Here is a 16263-nt window from a genome sequence, read left to right as displayed (position 1 = left end):
ATCCTAGAAAAGTCAAGAAAATCCCAGGAAGTTATATTGGTTCATCCATGATTTTTCTTCTGGGAGGATTTTTAAAAGTCATTTTTAGGGGCTCCTGGGCAGCTCAATCAGTTAAGCAGCTGCCTTCGGCTCAGGTGGGATGCAGCCCCACATCAGGCTTGCTTCTCTCTCTCCCTCTGCCATCCTCCTTGCTTGTTCTCTCTCTCTCTCTCTCTCTCAAATAAATAAAATTTTGGGAACAAAAAATTCTTAAACTCAGTTTTAAATGTATTTCTGAGGGGCTCGGGTGGTTAAGCATCTGACTTCGGCTGGGGTCATAGTCTCGGGGTCCTGGAATCGAGCTCTATGTCTGGCTCCCTAACTACCAGGGAGTCTGCTTGTCACTCTCCCTCTACCCCTCCCCTGCTCATACTCTCTCTCTCAAATAAATAAAGTCTTAAAAAAAGAAGTGTTTATGTATTTCCCTTAAGACTATAAATCCCTGGCAGCTCTTTCTGCCCATGGGTTCTGTCCCTCTGCTTTAATAAAAACACTTTTTGCACTGGGGGGTAAAAAAAGACTATACATTTCTCATTGAAAGACATGTGTTGTTGGTCAAAGAATTTATCTCCTATTTATATGATATATTCCAGACCCCATGCAGATAAACTGCTGAGTTAGACCTTTAGTAGGTATCATTCCCTTAAACCTGTTCAATGGGCATTTAAAAGGCCCAGACACCAAGCAAGCATAGCCTTCCAGCCACAATCTAGATGGACTGTTCTGCTATTATTAGCTATTGCTGAATTACTTGGTGCTTCCTTCTCCATTGCAAAAAGCATCAGATAACTGCTGGAAAGGCCAGTCTATCAGGGTCCGCTGATAGACTCTCAGCTTTTAGAATCACTTTTCCACTAAAACTGCTAGATTAAGAACATTCTGTTGCTTCCCTTACTTTTACGTAAATCTGTTGACAAACTTTTCTAAAAGGGAACAGATCTACAATCAACTCTCACATCAAACAACTGTAAAATAGCACATTTCCGATTTAAATAGGGGACCCTGGGTGGCTCAGTTGGTTTAAGCGACTGACCTGGTTTCAGCTCAGGTCATGATCTTCAAGATCCAGAGTCTCCCAGAGCTTGAGATTCTCTTTCTCCCTTTGCCCCTCCCCCATACTCTCCCACTTCCAAAAAAAAAAAATTAATTAAATTAAAAAATTTAATTATATTCAGAAAGTGCAAGTCTTTAAAGTAAGCCATGAATTAAGTACTCACTTCAGTTTTAAGTTTTTAACTCTCTAAAAATGAAAATAACATATGAGGGCTGTGATCAATTCAAGGTGATAAACTATTAAACGCCCACATACAATTAACTCTAAGATATGTATGGGAAAAACAGAGTCTGGTCAAGTAACTCTCCCTACTCCCTGAGTTCTATGAGAATGTGAAATACTGTAACGTAGGAGATTTGCTCCAGCATTCAAAACTTTAAAACAATATGGGCTCATCTTTAGGAATATATATATTAAGAATATTTTGCAAAAGGGTGGGATGAGATAAGAAGAATATTTCCTTTCATTTTTAATGAAAATTTAAGGAAATATTTTGGTGGGGCGCCTGGGTGGCTCAGTGGGTTAAAGCCTCTGCCTTCGGCTCAGGTCATGATCTCAGGGTCCTGGGATTGAGTCCCGCATCAGGCTCTCTGCTCGCAGGAGCCTGCTTCCCCCCCCCCCTCCCTGCCTGCCTCTCTGCCCACTTCTGGTCTCTATCTGTCAAATAAATAAATAAAATCTTAAAAAAAAAAATCATTTTGGTATTCACTGATTTTTTTTAAAAAACCATATAAACACATTACTAAACACATTATATATATATATATATATATATATACACACACACATTACTTGGATAAAAGTAGTACTCCCAATAATCTTAAGAGTATCACAAATATCATATTCCAACAACAGTAAAGGGGTACATTCTAATTAGCAATTTGCTAAATAAATCTGGGAGCAGATTTTGAATCAAACTCTTCAATACCACATACTGATGGACTGAGATCTAATCTGGCTAAATTATACTGGTTTCATTATATTAGCCTTTTTATGAAGATCTGTATTATTTGACAATAATAATGCTCATGACTTCGTAGTAAAAAAGCATCGCAAAATAGAATAAGCCTTTTTCAAGGGGTCTTCAAAGAACAAGTAGGAGATTATGACTTTTACCTAGATCTTCTTTTCCAGTTTCACTTAGCACAAAACTCAACAACTCAGCTATTTAACGTACCTTCTGTATGTAGAACACACAGGACCTATTCTCCAAAGCCAGTCTCATTTACATGCAAGGATTACTTAAGTGTTGACCATGTGCAATAAAGCAAGAGACACAAGGGCACTTGTGGGCCTCCCATACCACCAACTCAGTACCATACTCAAGACCAATTTTTGGTATCTTTCTAACCATCCCCAGATTGGGGCCCCAGGGAACCAGTGGTAAATCTGACCACTTAATAAGTCTAGGAAGACAGGACCCTCGAATCAAGAGCCTCCTATCTCAGTTCCTTCCATCTCACAATTCACTCCCTCCCCCACAAAAAGTTGTTGTAAAAAAATGCCAGGGTTGTTTATCTTCTAGGCCAGAGGGCATTACCTATCTCTCAGACCTGCCATTTCCCGATAAGCCAGAGCAGCACAGCATTTTTTTAAAAGCTCATTCACAATTTACATTTGATGGCCTTACAGTTTTAAATAAATATCTAAAAGCCTCAAAGTAATAAGACTTAAAACTTATGGCTAAATAAGTTAAAATAAATATGTACAAGCTTTATGCAGAAGTAAAGGTAAACTATGAAAAGTTATTGCTTTAAGTCACTGCATTAAGACTGGGAGGTAACAGCAGAAAAAAAAGTGTTTTATATTTCACGGAGTTCTATTTTATGTTGTTTCATGGATGGATTCAAGAGATCCTTCACATCTATTTTTTTTTTCAGTGTTTCCCTCTTAGCAAGCCCTCTTAGCAGTGTCTTGCAAATAATCTTAATATACAGCGCTCACCCTTAATTCCAATGAACAGCTATTACTTAATGTATTTTTTAACATCATGTATTTTCACTGTTCCAAAGTAGTTTTGAAAGACATCAAAACCTCTTAATCTTCTTTCCTCTCTTCCGTCTCGCTGGCAAGTTTTAAATCCCGCTGATTTCCTCTTCTAAAACTCTAGAAGGAATTCTATTCCATCTCCAGAAGGACATCCCGTTTATATACTTGACCTACAGAAAAATTCCTCTGCAACTATTTCACAGGCCGATAGAAAACTCCATCCAGTTAGTCTCCCAGAACCTCTCCTTTAAACCATCTTCACTGTCCCCTGCCGACCCTACATTCCTTGTGCATTTAAACTTCTTGTCATTCCCTTCAAGGCTCCACTCCCCGCCTTGCCAGCATCTGCTTTCATTTTCCTCCTACTCCCCCCCCCCACAATTCCTGCCCCAAAACCCCGCTAGCTGCCTGTTGCATAACCGCTCCCCCATTACCGTCTCCCTGGATTGTTAGCCCCGCTCCCGCAAACGGGAATGCCCTTTTTGCCAAACCCCTCCTCCCTGCTGCAACACGCCCAGAGATTCCCCGAGATTAAGCTCCTCCGGGGATTCTCTGTCCGGGCGGGCAGGTGGAGCTTACAGGCCGGCGCCTCGGAGCGGGGGGCCGGGTCCTAACTTCGCTGGGGAGCCCCGAGGGCAGAGTCGGCCCGCTCCACCCGGCGCAGCCCAGAGCACACGGCAGCACCCGGCCAATCACCGCCGCCATCCTCCCGCTGGGGTGATGTCTTCAGGTGTCCGGGGAGAAAGCCCTGCGTACTTCCAGCCACGCTCTCGGGCCACGGGCGACCGGCCGCCGGCCCCCCAGCGAGGCCGAGGACAGCCGAGGCGGGCCCCCGGGTCCCGGAGGAGCCGGGTGGGCAGCGGCGGCCGGGCGGACGCCGGACCGAAGGCGTGGGCCTGCGAGGCGGGTGGCGCGCGGCCAGGGATGGGCAGCGGAGGGGAGACGGAGGCGGCCGAGGCCTCGGTGGGGGCCAGGCGCGAAGGCCTCGGCGGGGGCTGCGGCGCCCCCAGCCGGACTGCGGGACAGCCGGGCGGCGAAGCGGACAGACGGACGCGTCGCGGGGGTCGCCGGCTGCCTCAGCCACCGCGCGGGGCAGGGGCGGCCTCTCCCCGCCCTTGCTCTCTCCCCAGCCCGCTCGCCTCACCTTCAGGACCCGGATTCCGCCCGGCCGGCGGCTCGCGGGCGCTTCGGGCGGCTCCGGGGGCTCGAGCGGGCCCGCGGGCCCCGGCTCCACCTCCCCCATCGGTGGCGGAGGCTGCACAGGGACGCCGGGCCGGCGCGACGGCGCGCGAAGGCTCGGCGGCGCGCGCGAGCAGCCCGCGGCCCCGCCCCTCGCGGCCGCCCGCCCCGCCCCGGGCCCCGCCCCTCCCCTCCCGCAGCCCAGCGGGACCTGCGTAGCTGCGGGCCCGGCGCGGCCCAGGCTGTGCGAGCCGCATCCTGGCTGGGCGGCTGGGTCGACCCCGCGGGCGGAGCCGGCCGCCTCCGAAAGCCTGGGCCTGCGCCTCCCGCCCCGCCGCCCTCGGTTTGAAGCACTGAGGCACGGGGATGGTTATTTACTGCTATCCCCGCCTCCAAAGTACCCGCTGGACTAGGGACAGGTCGGGGTCTGCACCTGTTAGTAGTGACAGGGCGCTGCCCTCCGCTAAGGGTGGCTCTTGTAACTTACCTCTCCCAGACGTTTCCTCTTTCTGCTTCAGAACTGGCCTGTCACCTTCACATGCAAAGCCACTGAATGGGTTGTTGAGAATATTCACCTTAGCAAGGCCTTTTCTCTTCCTTATTAGAGATGTTCACAATGTTCTTTAGCAAATTCGACCCAACCTCGTGTACAAAATGTCAACTCACCTCCCAGCCACATTTTAATTCCCTTTTCTCCTCCGTTAGTAGAAGTATCAGAATTCTTTACTCTGCCTCAAGCCACAAAATAATCTAAGGCCATTTTATTATTTGCAAGGCTAATTCAGAAAATCTTTAATTCATTCTTTTAATTCCTGCAGTGATGGTACTTTGTGGCTAGTCCGTCAGCCAAATTTGGAGTTGGGCAGCCTGATTCCAAATCTGAGCTTTACCTCTTACTATACCCTTGTGCAATTTATTTTATTTAAGCCTTTGTTTCTCAGCTGTGAAATGGAAATTAGTATCTTTCTAGCAGTTACTACCTAGATTTTGTGAATGCATACAAAGTGCTTAGTAGGGATCCATAATAGCCGTTATAATTCTGATTTTCCAAATCTAAGATTCACTCAATTCCTCAGTGTTCTCTTCTTGTAAATTCTACTTTAAATTTTCCCAGGATACCTTTAGACTTCTGGATTTTAGGGCCTTCCTCTTAAAAAGGTGTTAATGAATCTTCAAGCAATATGTGAGGAATTAAGCAGCAAAAAATCAGTAATTCCCTGAGCTTTGAATTGGTAAAAATAGTATCACCTTATCCACTGCTCCAGCTTGCCTGGTCTATAACAACTATGTTTAAAACATTTTAATTATAGGTTTAGGACAAGAGAGTTTGAGATCTAACAGTACAGTCCATGCCCTCTCTACTGTAAGATACATAACCACTTGGAGATTTTTCAGATTACTAGACAAAATCTGACCCTTGTAGATTCTGACTCTGTACAGAAGTTTAGTCACTACTTAATCCCTTCACATGAGCTACTTTGCATATACCAAAACTCCAATCTCCAATAGTCTTCATTTGTCTCATTTTAAAATTAAAAATGACTTCTATGAGTCTGGTATAAAGTGTGAGAAAAGCTCTTAGGTTGACTACCTCCTGGGTCTTCTATTTGAAACTACTTTCAAGGAAGCTACTCAACGTAGTTGAAATCCCATTTCCATGCTTACTGGGTAACTTCTTCCAGCAAGAACACTGGTATATAAACTATAGGCACCCATATGGGGAGAGAACTGGACTTTTGACAAAGGACAGAGAGACAGTGGAAAGACCAAAATGTGGTTCAGAATTAAGTATTTCTAAAAGCCTGTTTCTTGAGGTTTTATACATTACATTTTCCAGAACTTGTAACTTTTTTTATTGATTAATCACCTGAAGGGAAAGCATTTTATCTCGGGGCCAGCATCTTGAGTTCATGCTGGGGAATAGCAGTGGTAGATTGGTGTTTTAATGAATGGAATAAGAGCTAATGCATAAATTTGCAATACAAGCATATGTTAAAAGTTACGTATTTACTACTTCATCAAAAACAGTAGTACCTCTTTCAAAAGGAAAACAAAAAATAAAAAAACTACCAACCCAGATGTTCCAGGGAATTATTTACAATGCAACTCTTTAAAGGTCCCTTGTGTTTTAAGACCCAGTTCGGTAATCAACCAACTGGATTCCCCTTTTTCTTTCCAAATCATGTACTGCCATTAACATTTTATATTGTTTCAAAGGTCACATATTCATGTTCTTCCCCAGTTCAAGGCAGTGTGCATTAATGTATGCCAAGGGTTATGTAACTACAATTTCTGAAAATGGTAAACAGCTGAGACTAACCCTAAAAATAAAATCCTCTGGGAATTTCTGTGCAAAAATCCATCTGCCCTCACTGCAGGTTCATCATTACACAAAAATCACTGTTTAGATCAAGCCAAGAGACAGAGAAGTCATTACTGTCTCCTCTCTGTATCCTTCCTACAAGCAGCTGTACACATGTCTCTTTCCACCTGAGGGAAGGACACACATACCCACACGCTTTATCCCAGGAGCTTTTCCTAATCCTCACTACAAAATCAAAAGAAAGTCTGGAGAAGAAAAGTTTGTCAAAATGTGGTAGAAGAGCCATAAGGTCTTATTACTTTCACTTATTTATAGCTAGTTCCCACTCCTGTAATGACCACAAAATCATCCTTAGGCCTATTCTCTTCTTTTTACCACAGGTTGAACAAATTTAGATATTCTTTTTTAAGATTTTATTTATTTGAGAGGGAGAGAGCACAAGAGTGGAACAAGGAGCAGAGGGAGAAGCAGACTTCCCGCTGAGCAGGGAGCCTGTTACAGGGCTTGATCCCAGGACTCCAGGTTCATAACCTGAGCCAAAGGCAGATGCTTACCTGACTGAACCACCCAGGTGCCCCAGTTTTAGATAGTCTTTATTTTAGTTCCAAAGAAACGGGTAGTATTTACCTGGCCTCAGTGTTTGATATATTTTCAAAATATGGGGACAACTGAACTAGGGGAGGAAAGAGCACAGAAAACCCTTAAAAGTGGTAAAAATTCACTCAGTCCTTCTGGACTAAAGTTCAATTCTGAACATTATTCACTGTATTGTTGACTAAGTGCCTGAAATCTACTACTGGCTAAACTTTTCTACTGTAGCTTTTGTATTTTCTCTAACAGGAAACTGCATGCAGATGAACATGTTAATTAAATGTAATATTAGAAACAAAGATGAATTTTAACTAAACCACATATAGGATTACAGAAATGTCACTTATCAGTGCCAAAGGGCATTTCTGCAAAAACTAGATTAATGCTGAGGCTTCTTCTCCTTCTCACTTATGGGGCTTTCACGCTCTCCCCCTTCTCAAATCAAGGGAGTATAAGGGATCATCCAAGTAACAGAAAACACATAGCTTCCAACATCCAACCACTCTCACGTCTCCAGAAGAATTCGTTTAAAATAGATCCTGAAATAGAATTCATTTTGGCTGGTTAAACCTTGCTCTTCCCAGTCACAGATACACTTAAAACAATTTACAAATAGCTTATAACTAAAACCCCATGACCAACTCTAAATACACATTTCACTTTGATACGATTTCTTTGCTTTGCTTGACAATTCACCCATGTGGAGCAGCATGAGCTAATAATCATTAGTAAAAACTTCCAATTGCACTTTTTGACTGGTATGGACTACAAGGTTTTTTTGTTTTTTGTTTTTTACAATGTTCAAATTCTTCTTGGTGGGATTTCTGTGTTTAAGGAACATTAACGGGTCAGTAAGTTTAGCCCAAAGCTCTGGAATAAGAATTCATTCAAGGCTTCTCTAATCTACTTGTAAGAAGCAAGGAAGCAAATTTTAAATCATTGAGTATTGACTTTTTATTATTAGTCACTGTTCATAATTTGTTTCAACCAAAAGACAATACACACAGCAGAATTCTAATGCATCCCATGTAAATGTTTACATCCATTTTATTCCTTACTCGCCTCTAAGACTTATCATTTAATTTTAAATTTCTTTGTACATCTCAAAAATATGTCTGCAATAATTAGAATTAGCCGTCCCACTTAGAAACAGCCTTTTAATATTTTTACAGTAAAGAAGATGTGATGGGGCTTAATGAAAATGTAACTTACAACAATTATGAGAGAAAAGGGTCTTTACAGGGACACAGTGGGAGTTCACAAAGGAAAGAGTCCAGAAGCTCTTTCCCATGAGCGAGCCCCCCCAAACTGAAAACGAAAACAAAACACACAAAGCGCAACAGCAGGTTCCAAAAACAAAAACAACAACAACAAAAAACTTGGATGCTCCATCCTGAAGCCAGAATCAGCCTCACAGAAGTTCACGAAGCAACTGCGCAAGCTGCTTCAGCACGTTCTTCTGTTTAAGTGTCCTGGGTCCTGGATCCCCACAGATGGAGCCCACTCACTACTATTGCTTGAAAAAGAGTGATTCACTTCCACTTCCACAAGCAACCCCACCCTCCTGAGCCAAAGCTGGTCAATGTGTTTTAAACTTCAGGACTTTCCGCTCTTCAGTGACCCTCCCCACTCCCAAACACATGAGTATACAGTCGTGGACCACCTCTCCACCAACCACCAATTTGTGAATATCCACTTTTTGCTCTCTAGCTCTCACTTGGTTTAGGACAATGTGGATAAAATACATTCACTAGAAAAAAAATAAGACACATTCAAACTCTTTCTTCCCCCTCGTTCTCATGGCCCAAGTATTTTCCAATGAGGAAAATAATAAAGTTGAACCTCAAAAACAGTATTTCCCTAACTTCCAAACTCTTCCAGAAGAACGTTAAAATGAAAAGCATGTTATACAGTAGATGGAAATACTCAAACCGTTAGTGCTGAACAGTTTTTAACTGTCTATTTTCTTATATGAATGGGACAAATAAAGGGTATGAACCACATCTTTAACCTAGTTGAGAGAAAGAATCCCCGCCCGAAAGTTACACTGGGGAATGTTTCTTTAAATGAAAAAGACCTTCAAATGAACAGATGATCACTACACACAGCATAAAACATTCTATGACTGTCCCAGTCACCTCAAGGTAACAGTACCAGAGCATTATGGGAGAAGCTTCTCAGGTAGAGCACCCTTCTTACAGTTTTTTGAGATTACTTAGATGAGTTCTCCCTTAGGATTGCTTGGGTGGAGGGGGTGGGAGTGAGAGGATACACTACTCTGAAAGGGGGGGTGGGAAATGAGGTCAAAGTGCACATGAAATTGTCCGACTATGTGTAGGCTCACTGCTCATCACCCTGGGGTTATTAAGACAGCCATGGGAATCACTCTTTCCTCACAATGGCTCTGACCTTGAATAGCCATCCAACTTTGCTCCCCCTTGCATGGTCATCCCAGGGAAAGAAATTGCTGAAATGTGTAAGTATTTATAGAAAGTAAGAGATTTCTCCTTTTAGCAGCAAGGCCAAGTATGAGGAGAACTAATTCTGATCCTAGAAACTAAGGCACGCTGAAGCCTTCAAAGATCCCATCATTTGAAAGAGTCGTCACAACCGTCAGGATCCTAGGCAGCTTTCTGGCCGCGAGTTCTTCAGTGTGGCGCTCAGCTTCAACTCTCCAAAATCACTTCAAATATTCTAGGCAGCACCCTCTGCGTTAAGGCCATGATTTTTATCCCGTCTAGACAAAGCAATGGAGAACCACATCACTCCACCTCAAAACTACAGTCACCCACGGAGACGCTTTGTTCCTAGAGCAGACCCTTTCCAGCTCCACTAGCTAGCACGGTCTCATAGCACGGACTCTGGCAGGTTTCTGAGATTCAATTCAGTCCAACTAAAGAAACTTGAGCTGGTCAACTATTAACGTGAGAGAAAAATAAAGCCTCTAACCCAAAGAGGAATGTTAGATAAATTCTATTCGAGAAATCCACCAATATTATGTTAATCCTATCATGTTTCACAGCATTAAGTATCCATCCAATGAAATCAGTCGGCAAAGAAACCTTGAAAGGCTACTCTTCATTGCACAGGCAGAGCAAGTTGTCTGAAACACTCTCTAATCCACAGTTGCCTTTACTGAAAACTGTGCACCAAATAATATCCTGTTGTTGACTCAACCATTTATCCAGCAGAGTAAGTTTTAGCAAATCTTGCTCTTGTTTACAAACAAGACCAGAAAGTTTCCCCTTTGGAGCCTTTTAGTTCAACCCCGGTTTGTCAAATGTTAGGAATAATCTAGCATCTGATACAGAGCTAGATCTCCCAAGACACTGAAGATTTTAAGTAAAGGCTTGGTGAAATGGGGTGGGGGGGGAGAGATTTGTACCCAGATTTTAAGACCAAAGCCAAAGTAGTCCTTCTACTGTACTCAATACAGTAATGATTGCGAACATTCTAAGAGCAAGGAGGACCTGACTCTTCCTCTCTTCTTGAGTACGTCAGACATGGCACCCGTGCACCCGAACGTACACAGTACATTCACCATGTGCCACAGGAGTCACCTTACCTCATTCCAGCAACTCAGTGTTAAAGGTCTGAGAACACAAGGGTCCTTTCTAAAAAGCACTCGGCACTCTAGTGTAATAAAGCTCCAGACCTCAGGTCTTTCATGCTGATATTCACGAGACCAACTTCTCAGACTCAGGAAAGGATATGCCTACCCTGTGGTGTTCATAAGACTTCCTCTCACACAGGGGGCAAGGAAGCTACAAGGCTTCATTCCAACACCATAAAGTACAATATAGGAAAGATTTCTTTAACCGCGTGGTCTTTATTTCAGTGCCAGTGTTACAGATACAACACAAATGTTCCAGTTAGAAGAAGGAATTCAAACGGAATGCCAAGGTCCAAGCCAGGCTCAGGAAATAAAAAGGAAGGTTTGGAGTAATGGAGAAGATGACTCCAATATGCTCTAGGATGAGTCTGATACTCACTCTTCCTATGGGCCAAGGTGCCTTTGTTAAGGAGTCTGATCTTAAAAAGCGAACTCCTCTTTCCACCCATTTACCATAGTTCAACAGGCAAGTTACGGGCTTAGGAGAAACTTCAAAATTTGTGGCGGGAATAGGGGCATTAATAACTATTAATATATCTTTTAGAAGTTGTTCATTTTGCACTTTCAGGGGAATCCATTTTTGAAAATCAGGGAGAGTATTCATGACTACAGCTAAAGAATGGAGAGACAGGGGAGCTGGAAGAGCCTTGGGAGTTTCTGTTACAAATAGAGCACCATATCCTTCATGCCAAATCTCAACAAAAGCTCTTTTTAACTGCATCTGTCCAGTGTTTACAAATAACCTCTCCAGGTCTGCCCAGGTCTCGGTAACATACATACACGTGTGTGTCTGTGTGTATACAGCAATGCACAGAAAAGGCTACCAGGAGCCTAATGCCTCTTTCAAACATTGGGGGAACCAGTAGAAAAAGGCAGGGCTCCCTAATGTCCACTGTTAACATTTTCATTCTGAATGCCTGATGTAAAAAGCGCCTGAAGATGGTAACCCAGCTAGTGAGGAGTGAATACCCCCACCTCGCCCAGTCCACAGAAAAACACAGTAGAAAGAAGGGGAACTCTTTGCTGCAGAGACAGAGTGAGTGTTTTCTTGCCACAGATTCCAGTCCTCTCCTCCAGACCAGCTGCTTATTTCCTCAGGGGCCCAGGGAATGTTGATTCTGGCTGTAAATGTAGGAGGGGGGGAGAAGTGCGGACAAAGGAGAAGAGGAGGAGGAAGAGTGCAAAACAGCCTCCGGAAGCAGCCGGCCTCAACACTGGAGGAGAGCAGGTTCGGGTTTGACAATGCTTCAAGGTCAGCAGTAACTTCAGGAAAATCCTCCTCAACAGTTCTCTTCAGCTCCTCATGCCCATGGTACAATTGGGGGGGACTTGCCAGCAATCACAACCTCCTTCCCAGAGTTCCTTTGATTGAGTGGGACAAGAATGAGAATGGTGCCGGGCCCTCACTGCCAGGACTGAGGGGGAAAGTTGTTCACCTCTGCTAGATCTTGCATTGCTGAGCCCTTGTGGTTGTATGTGAGCTTGATCCGCATTCGCAGCTGTTGCTGTAGGAGAAAAGAGAATCGCAAATTATACACTGAAAGGAAATCTCTAGAACTTGTGTGGTCCACAGATAGTCTTTTAATCCAGAGAAAAGAAATTTTTTTAGAGGAAAGCCGTCTCTTAAAAATGACACACGGGCAAATAACCACTACCATCATCATTCCTGCCTAATCCTCCAGCCAACATCACGAAGTAGAGCAGAGAAGGTACCCCTTCAGAACACGTCATCGGCTTCCATCCTAGAACTGCATTAACAGGACAGAACCACTTGGGAGCGTTTTCAAAGTAACACTGGCTGAGTGCTTCTCAGAAAGATTCAACCCTTGCATCCGACTTCCCAGAAAAATGAGGTAAACATATTCATCTTACGCTCTACATTCAGAGATACTGTTGCTTTGTGTATAAAAACAATAGTAAATGTGAACATAAACTTGTTTTGTTCCCAAGACATAAAAGGAAAAAAAGTTAACTATGGAAACAGAAGTCATTTTAAGAGAACTCAATTATACACCCTTTTTATTTTATGTGGCAGATTTCAAATATTAATGCACTAAGAAAATTTTTACTCTTTGTCAGATCATCAAAGGAATCTGGGCTATAGGCAGATACTCAGAATCCAGTGAGGAGCGGAGGAAAGGCAAAATGTTAGAAGAAATCATCATACTGGGATTATGAGACACTGCTAGAAATCTTTCAAGGTGAAGAAATCCTCTGGGCCATTTACAGAAACTGTACAAAAACTAGCCAATTGATTACTATTAAAAATGGAGTCAATTTACTTCTTTGAGAAGATGTAATGAACATACTGCTTAATGTCAGTTTCTAAAGCTACTTTTCACTTGGCTGCTTCATTAAAAATACCTCCACTTATACTGGCATTCTTAATAATCACAGTAGTAAATATGGAGAGACGGGGTTCTACAAATACTCTTACACCGGACTGCAACCTGTGTAAAAATTAAGGGGCACATGGGTGGTGCAGTCGGTTGGGCACCTGACTCGTGGTTTCTGTTTAGGTCGTGATCTCCAGATCATGATATCGAGCCCAGAGTCAGGCTCTGTGCTCACATGGAGTCTGCTTGAAATTCTCTCCCCACCCCTCACTCATACGTTTGCTCTCTCTCTACAATAAATCTTAAAGTAAAAAAAAAAAAAAGATTAAAATGTCTAAGCTTTCCCTCTTCTCTTGCAAAAAACTAGACTTTGAAGCCTCTAAATAAGTAACTCCTTAAAACTATATTTTAGGGATGCCTGGGTGGCTCAGTCAGTTCAGTGTCTGACTCTTCACTTCATTCAGCTCAAGTCATGATCTCAGGGTCGTTGAGATCGAGCCCCTCATCAGGCTCGGTGCTAGCATGGATCTTCCTTAAGATTCTCTCTGCCCCTTCTGTCCCCTCTCCCTCAAAAAAGAGCTGCATTTTAATGCTGCCACTAAACCATTTCAAGTGTCTAAGCTACATTTATTATCTAATCTACAAAAGAATGAGGTTAGACTAGACATTTTCACAGATTTCTTCTACAACTATGAGTCAGGAAAAACCCTAGAGAAACAAAGCAGAATTTTATTTCAGGAAATACACTTTCACCTCACTCAGATACTGTCTTCCAACGTGCTACTCACCTTCTGTGGGTTCAGAACTTTAATGACTTGTGTGATGGTCCCTGTATTAAATGCTGGGACAATGCTGCTGCTGGGAGACAGAAGCTGCAGCTGGAATGTCTGTGGGGAACAAAGGGCACTCTTCAGAAAAAATAACACATTCAATACCATGTAAGAGATGTTAACAAATAAAAAAGCCAGACACCTGGATAATTATTCAAGTAAGTAACAGATTCACCTACTACTACATTCTGTTTGTTTTCCAGATATCAGCAATTCACAGTATGTGGGCTGACTATAACCTTCACGTTATTTTAAAAACCCCATGGTTAGGTCTTTGATCATGAAAACTAGCAATGAGCCACTCTCCTCTTTCAGGCAAAAGGAACTTTAGCCTACCACTTTTCAAAAGGTGACCAATTCTTGTTTTGGCAACTTCGCTTAATAGTAACTGATCAACTACGCAGGTGAAAAACGGGTGTATGTGGCTTAAAAAAAAAAAAAGCTATAAAGAAATAAAAAAGAAAAAACACTTTCTAGAAATAACAAACCAGAATACTAATCACCAACTACAGGCCTTTATGCTATTGTTGATTTCCACAGTTGGGAAATGGAGACTTAAACATTTGTTTTCTCAAGTCTACATAATCCGGAATGTGTCAAGGGCTACATGACAGAGGTAAGGAAAAGCTGTAAAGAGCCAAGCTGTTAATATGTATGTGGAATACATCAAGATCTCCCCCACTGGGGTCACAGGTCTTAAGAGAACAATTTCGTGCAGAGGTAGCCTATACAGCAAAAGACCTGGAAAACCCAACTATCATAATTTGTAGTGTTGGTGGGTTTTATTTGTTTACATAGGAGAGAGATAAAAGTGTTATCAGCAAGACAGGGAACCCATAATTGTTAGCACAATATAGTATGTATGTAGCTAGCTATTCTACATACTAGGATTTTACTTTATTTTTAATTTAAGTAGGCTCCATGTCCATCGTGGAGCCCATTGTGGGGCTTGAACTCATGACCCTGAGATCAAGACCTGAGCTGAGATCGAGAGTCAGACACTTAACTGACTGAACCACCCAGGCACCCCATACTAAGATTTAAAAAAATCTTTCCTCAAAGTGTGGCCTTCTAAAATAATGGAGAGTGAGGAGAGAAAAGAGAGAGGGAAAGAGAAGCAGAGGGAAGACGACAGAGGGAGAGAAGGGGGGAGGGGAGAGAGAGGGCAAAAAAAAGGGAAAGGAGGAGAGACACAGAAAGAGACAGGTAGGGAGCAGGGCTGGCAGGAGACAAGAGGAGGAAAGTCTATCCAGCCTTCTCTTAGGACCAAAATTGTAAGAGTAAAGAGATTTAGTACCAACTCAAAGACTTACTATGTTGAATCTTATTATAATTCTATTGTCAAGATAGATTATGTAAGCTGAAATATTATTATTTACATTTATTTCATCAAATAGAAGATGCCATTGTTTTTCACACCATTATTTTATATAACACAGAGAAGAAATTAAAGGCCATCAACTAAACTATGATAAAGTATCAATTTTAGGGGCGCCTGGGTGGCTCAGTGGGTTAAAGCCTCTGCCTTCAGCTCAGGTCATGATCTCAGGGTCATGGGATCGAGCCCCACATCGGACTCTCTGCTTGGCAGGGAGCCTGCTTCCTCCTCTCTCTCTGCCTGCCTCTCTGCCTACTTGTGATCTCTGTCTGTCAAATAAATAAAGAAAATATTTTTAAAAAAAAGTATCAATTTTAAAATGCATCTCATTTTCAGAGATAATAAAAAGCAATGGTAGAATCTATGAAATGATTATTTTGAAGTTCAAGATACATCGTGACATGCAAATATGCAAATAGGTATTAATAAATAAAATAAGGCCAAAAATAAGGCCATGCTTTAGTGGCAGAGATGCTATGTTGCTAGAGCACAGCCTAGAATAACAAGTATAAAAGCCAAAGTTACAGCAGTTAACATTTACTGAGCAATGAACATATGAAATGTGCTTAAAACAGTACAGAGCCCATAAAACTCATCTATCCCTCAAATAAACCCCAGGAAGTAGATAATCACTGCCACCATCCTTTTTTTGTAAATGAAGAGACTGAGGCACAGAGTTTAGGAAACTTGTTTAACATCATATAACTAGTACTGAAATGACCCCAACTCTACTGCTTATAAAAACATCTACATGACTCTGGCTCCTAAAAAATCCAAGTAAAGGAGGCTGTAAAGTCAGTAGTAACCACAAACAAAAGAAAAGTTTTTAATTTCCAAATATGTATCATTTGAATGCAATATTCCCATGTCACTGAAAAGATTAGATTACTTTAGCCTAAAACAAGGGCTGGCAAACCATGGCCCATCAGCA

The 16263-nt window shown here is 42.5% G+C and overlaps 2 protein-coding genes across 5 annotated transcripts in view; both read right to left on the bottom strand.

The window, feature by feature from the left end:
* PHLPP2 (PH domain and leucine rich repeat protein phosphatase 2) overlaps nucleotides 1-4384 on the bottom strand; it is a 76051-nt gene extending 71667 nt beyond the window's left edge. For all 3 annotated transcript variants that reach the window (XM_045076270.1, XM_045076272.1, XM_045076271.1), the window contains exon 1: nucleotides 4227-4384. In XM_045076270.1, the coding sequence (XP_044932205.1) occupies nucleotides 4227-4325 (99 nt within the window). In that variant the 5' untranslated portion in view covers nucleotides 4326-4384. The remainder of the gene's footprint in view (nucleotides 1-4226) is intronic.
* A 6600-nt stretch (nucleotides 4385-10984) lies between these two features.
* The window catches only part of AP1G1 (adaptor related protein complex 1 subunit gamma 1), a 76385-nt gene continuing 71106 nt past the window's right edge, over nucleotides 10985-16263 (bottom strand). For both annotated transcript variants that reach the window (XM_004763438.3, XM_045076269.1), the window contains 2 exons: nucleotides 13913-14011; nucleotides 10985-12293 (listed from right to left, as the gene is read on the bottom strand). In XM_004763438.3, the coding sequence (XP_004763495.1) occupies nucleotides 12192-12293; nucleotides 13913-14011 (201 nt within the window). In that variant the 3' untranslated portion in view covers nucleotides 10985-12191. The remainder of the gene's footprint in view (nucleotides 12294-13912; nucleotides 14012-16263) is intronic.

The sequence above is a fragment of the Mustela putorius genome, unplaced genomic scaffold (genome assembly GCF_011764305.1).
Source record: "Mustela putorius furo isolate JIRA1106 unplaced genomic scaffold, ASM1176430v1.1 tig00000174_pilon_pilon_pilon, whole genome shotgun sequence".
In the NCBI taxonomy this organism is placed as follows: domain Eukaryota; kingdom Metazoa; phylum Chordata; class Mammalia; order Carnivora; family Mustelidae; genus Mustela; species Mustela putorius.
This window is presented reverse-complemented; position numbering and strand designations above follow the sequence as displayed.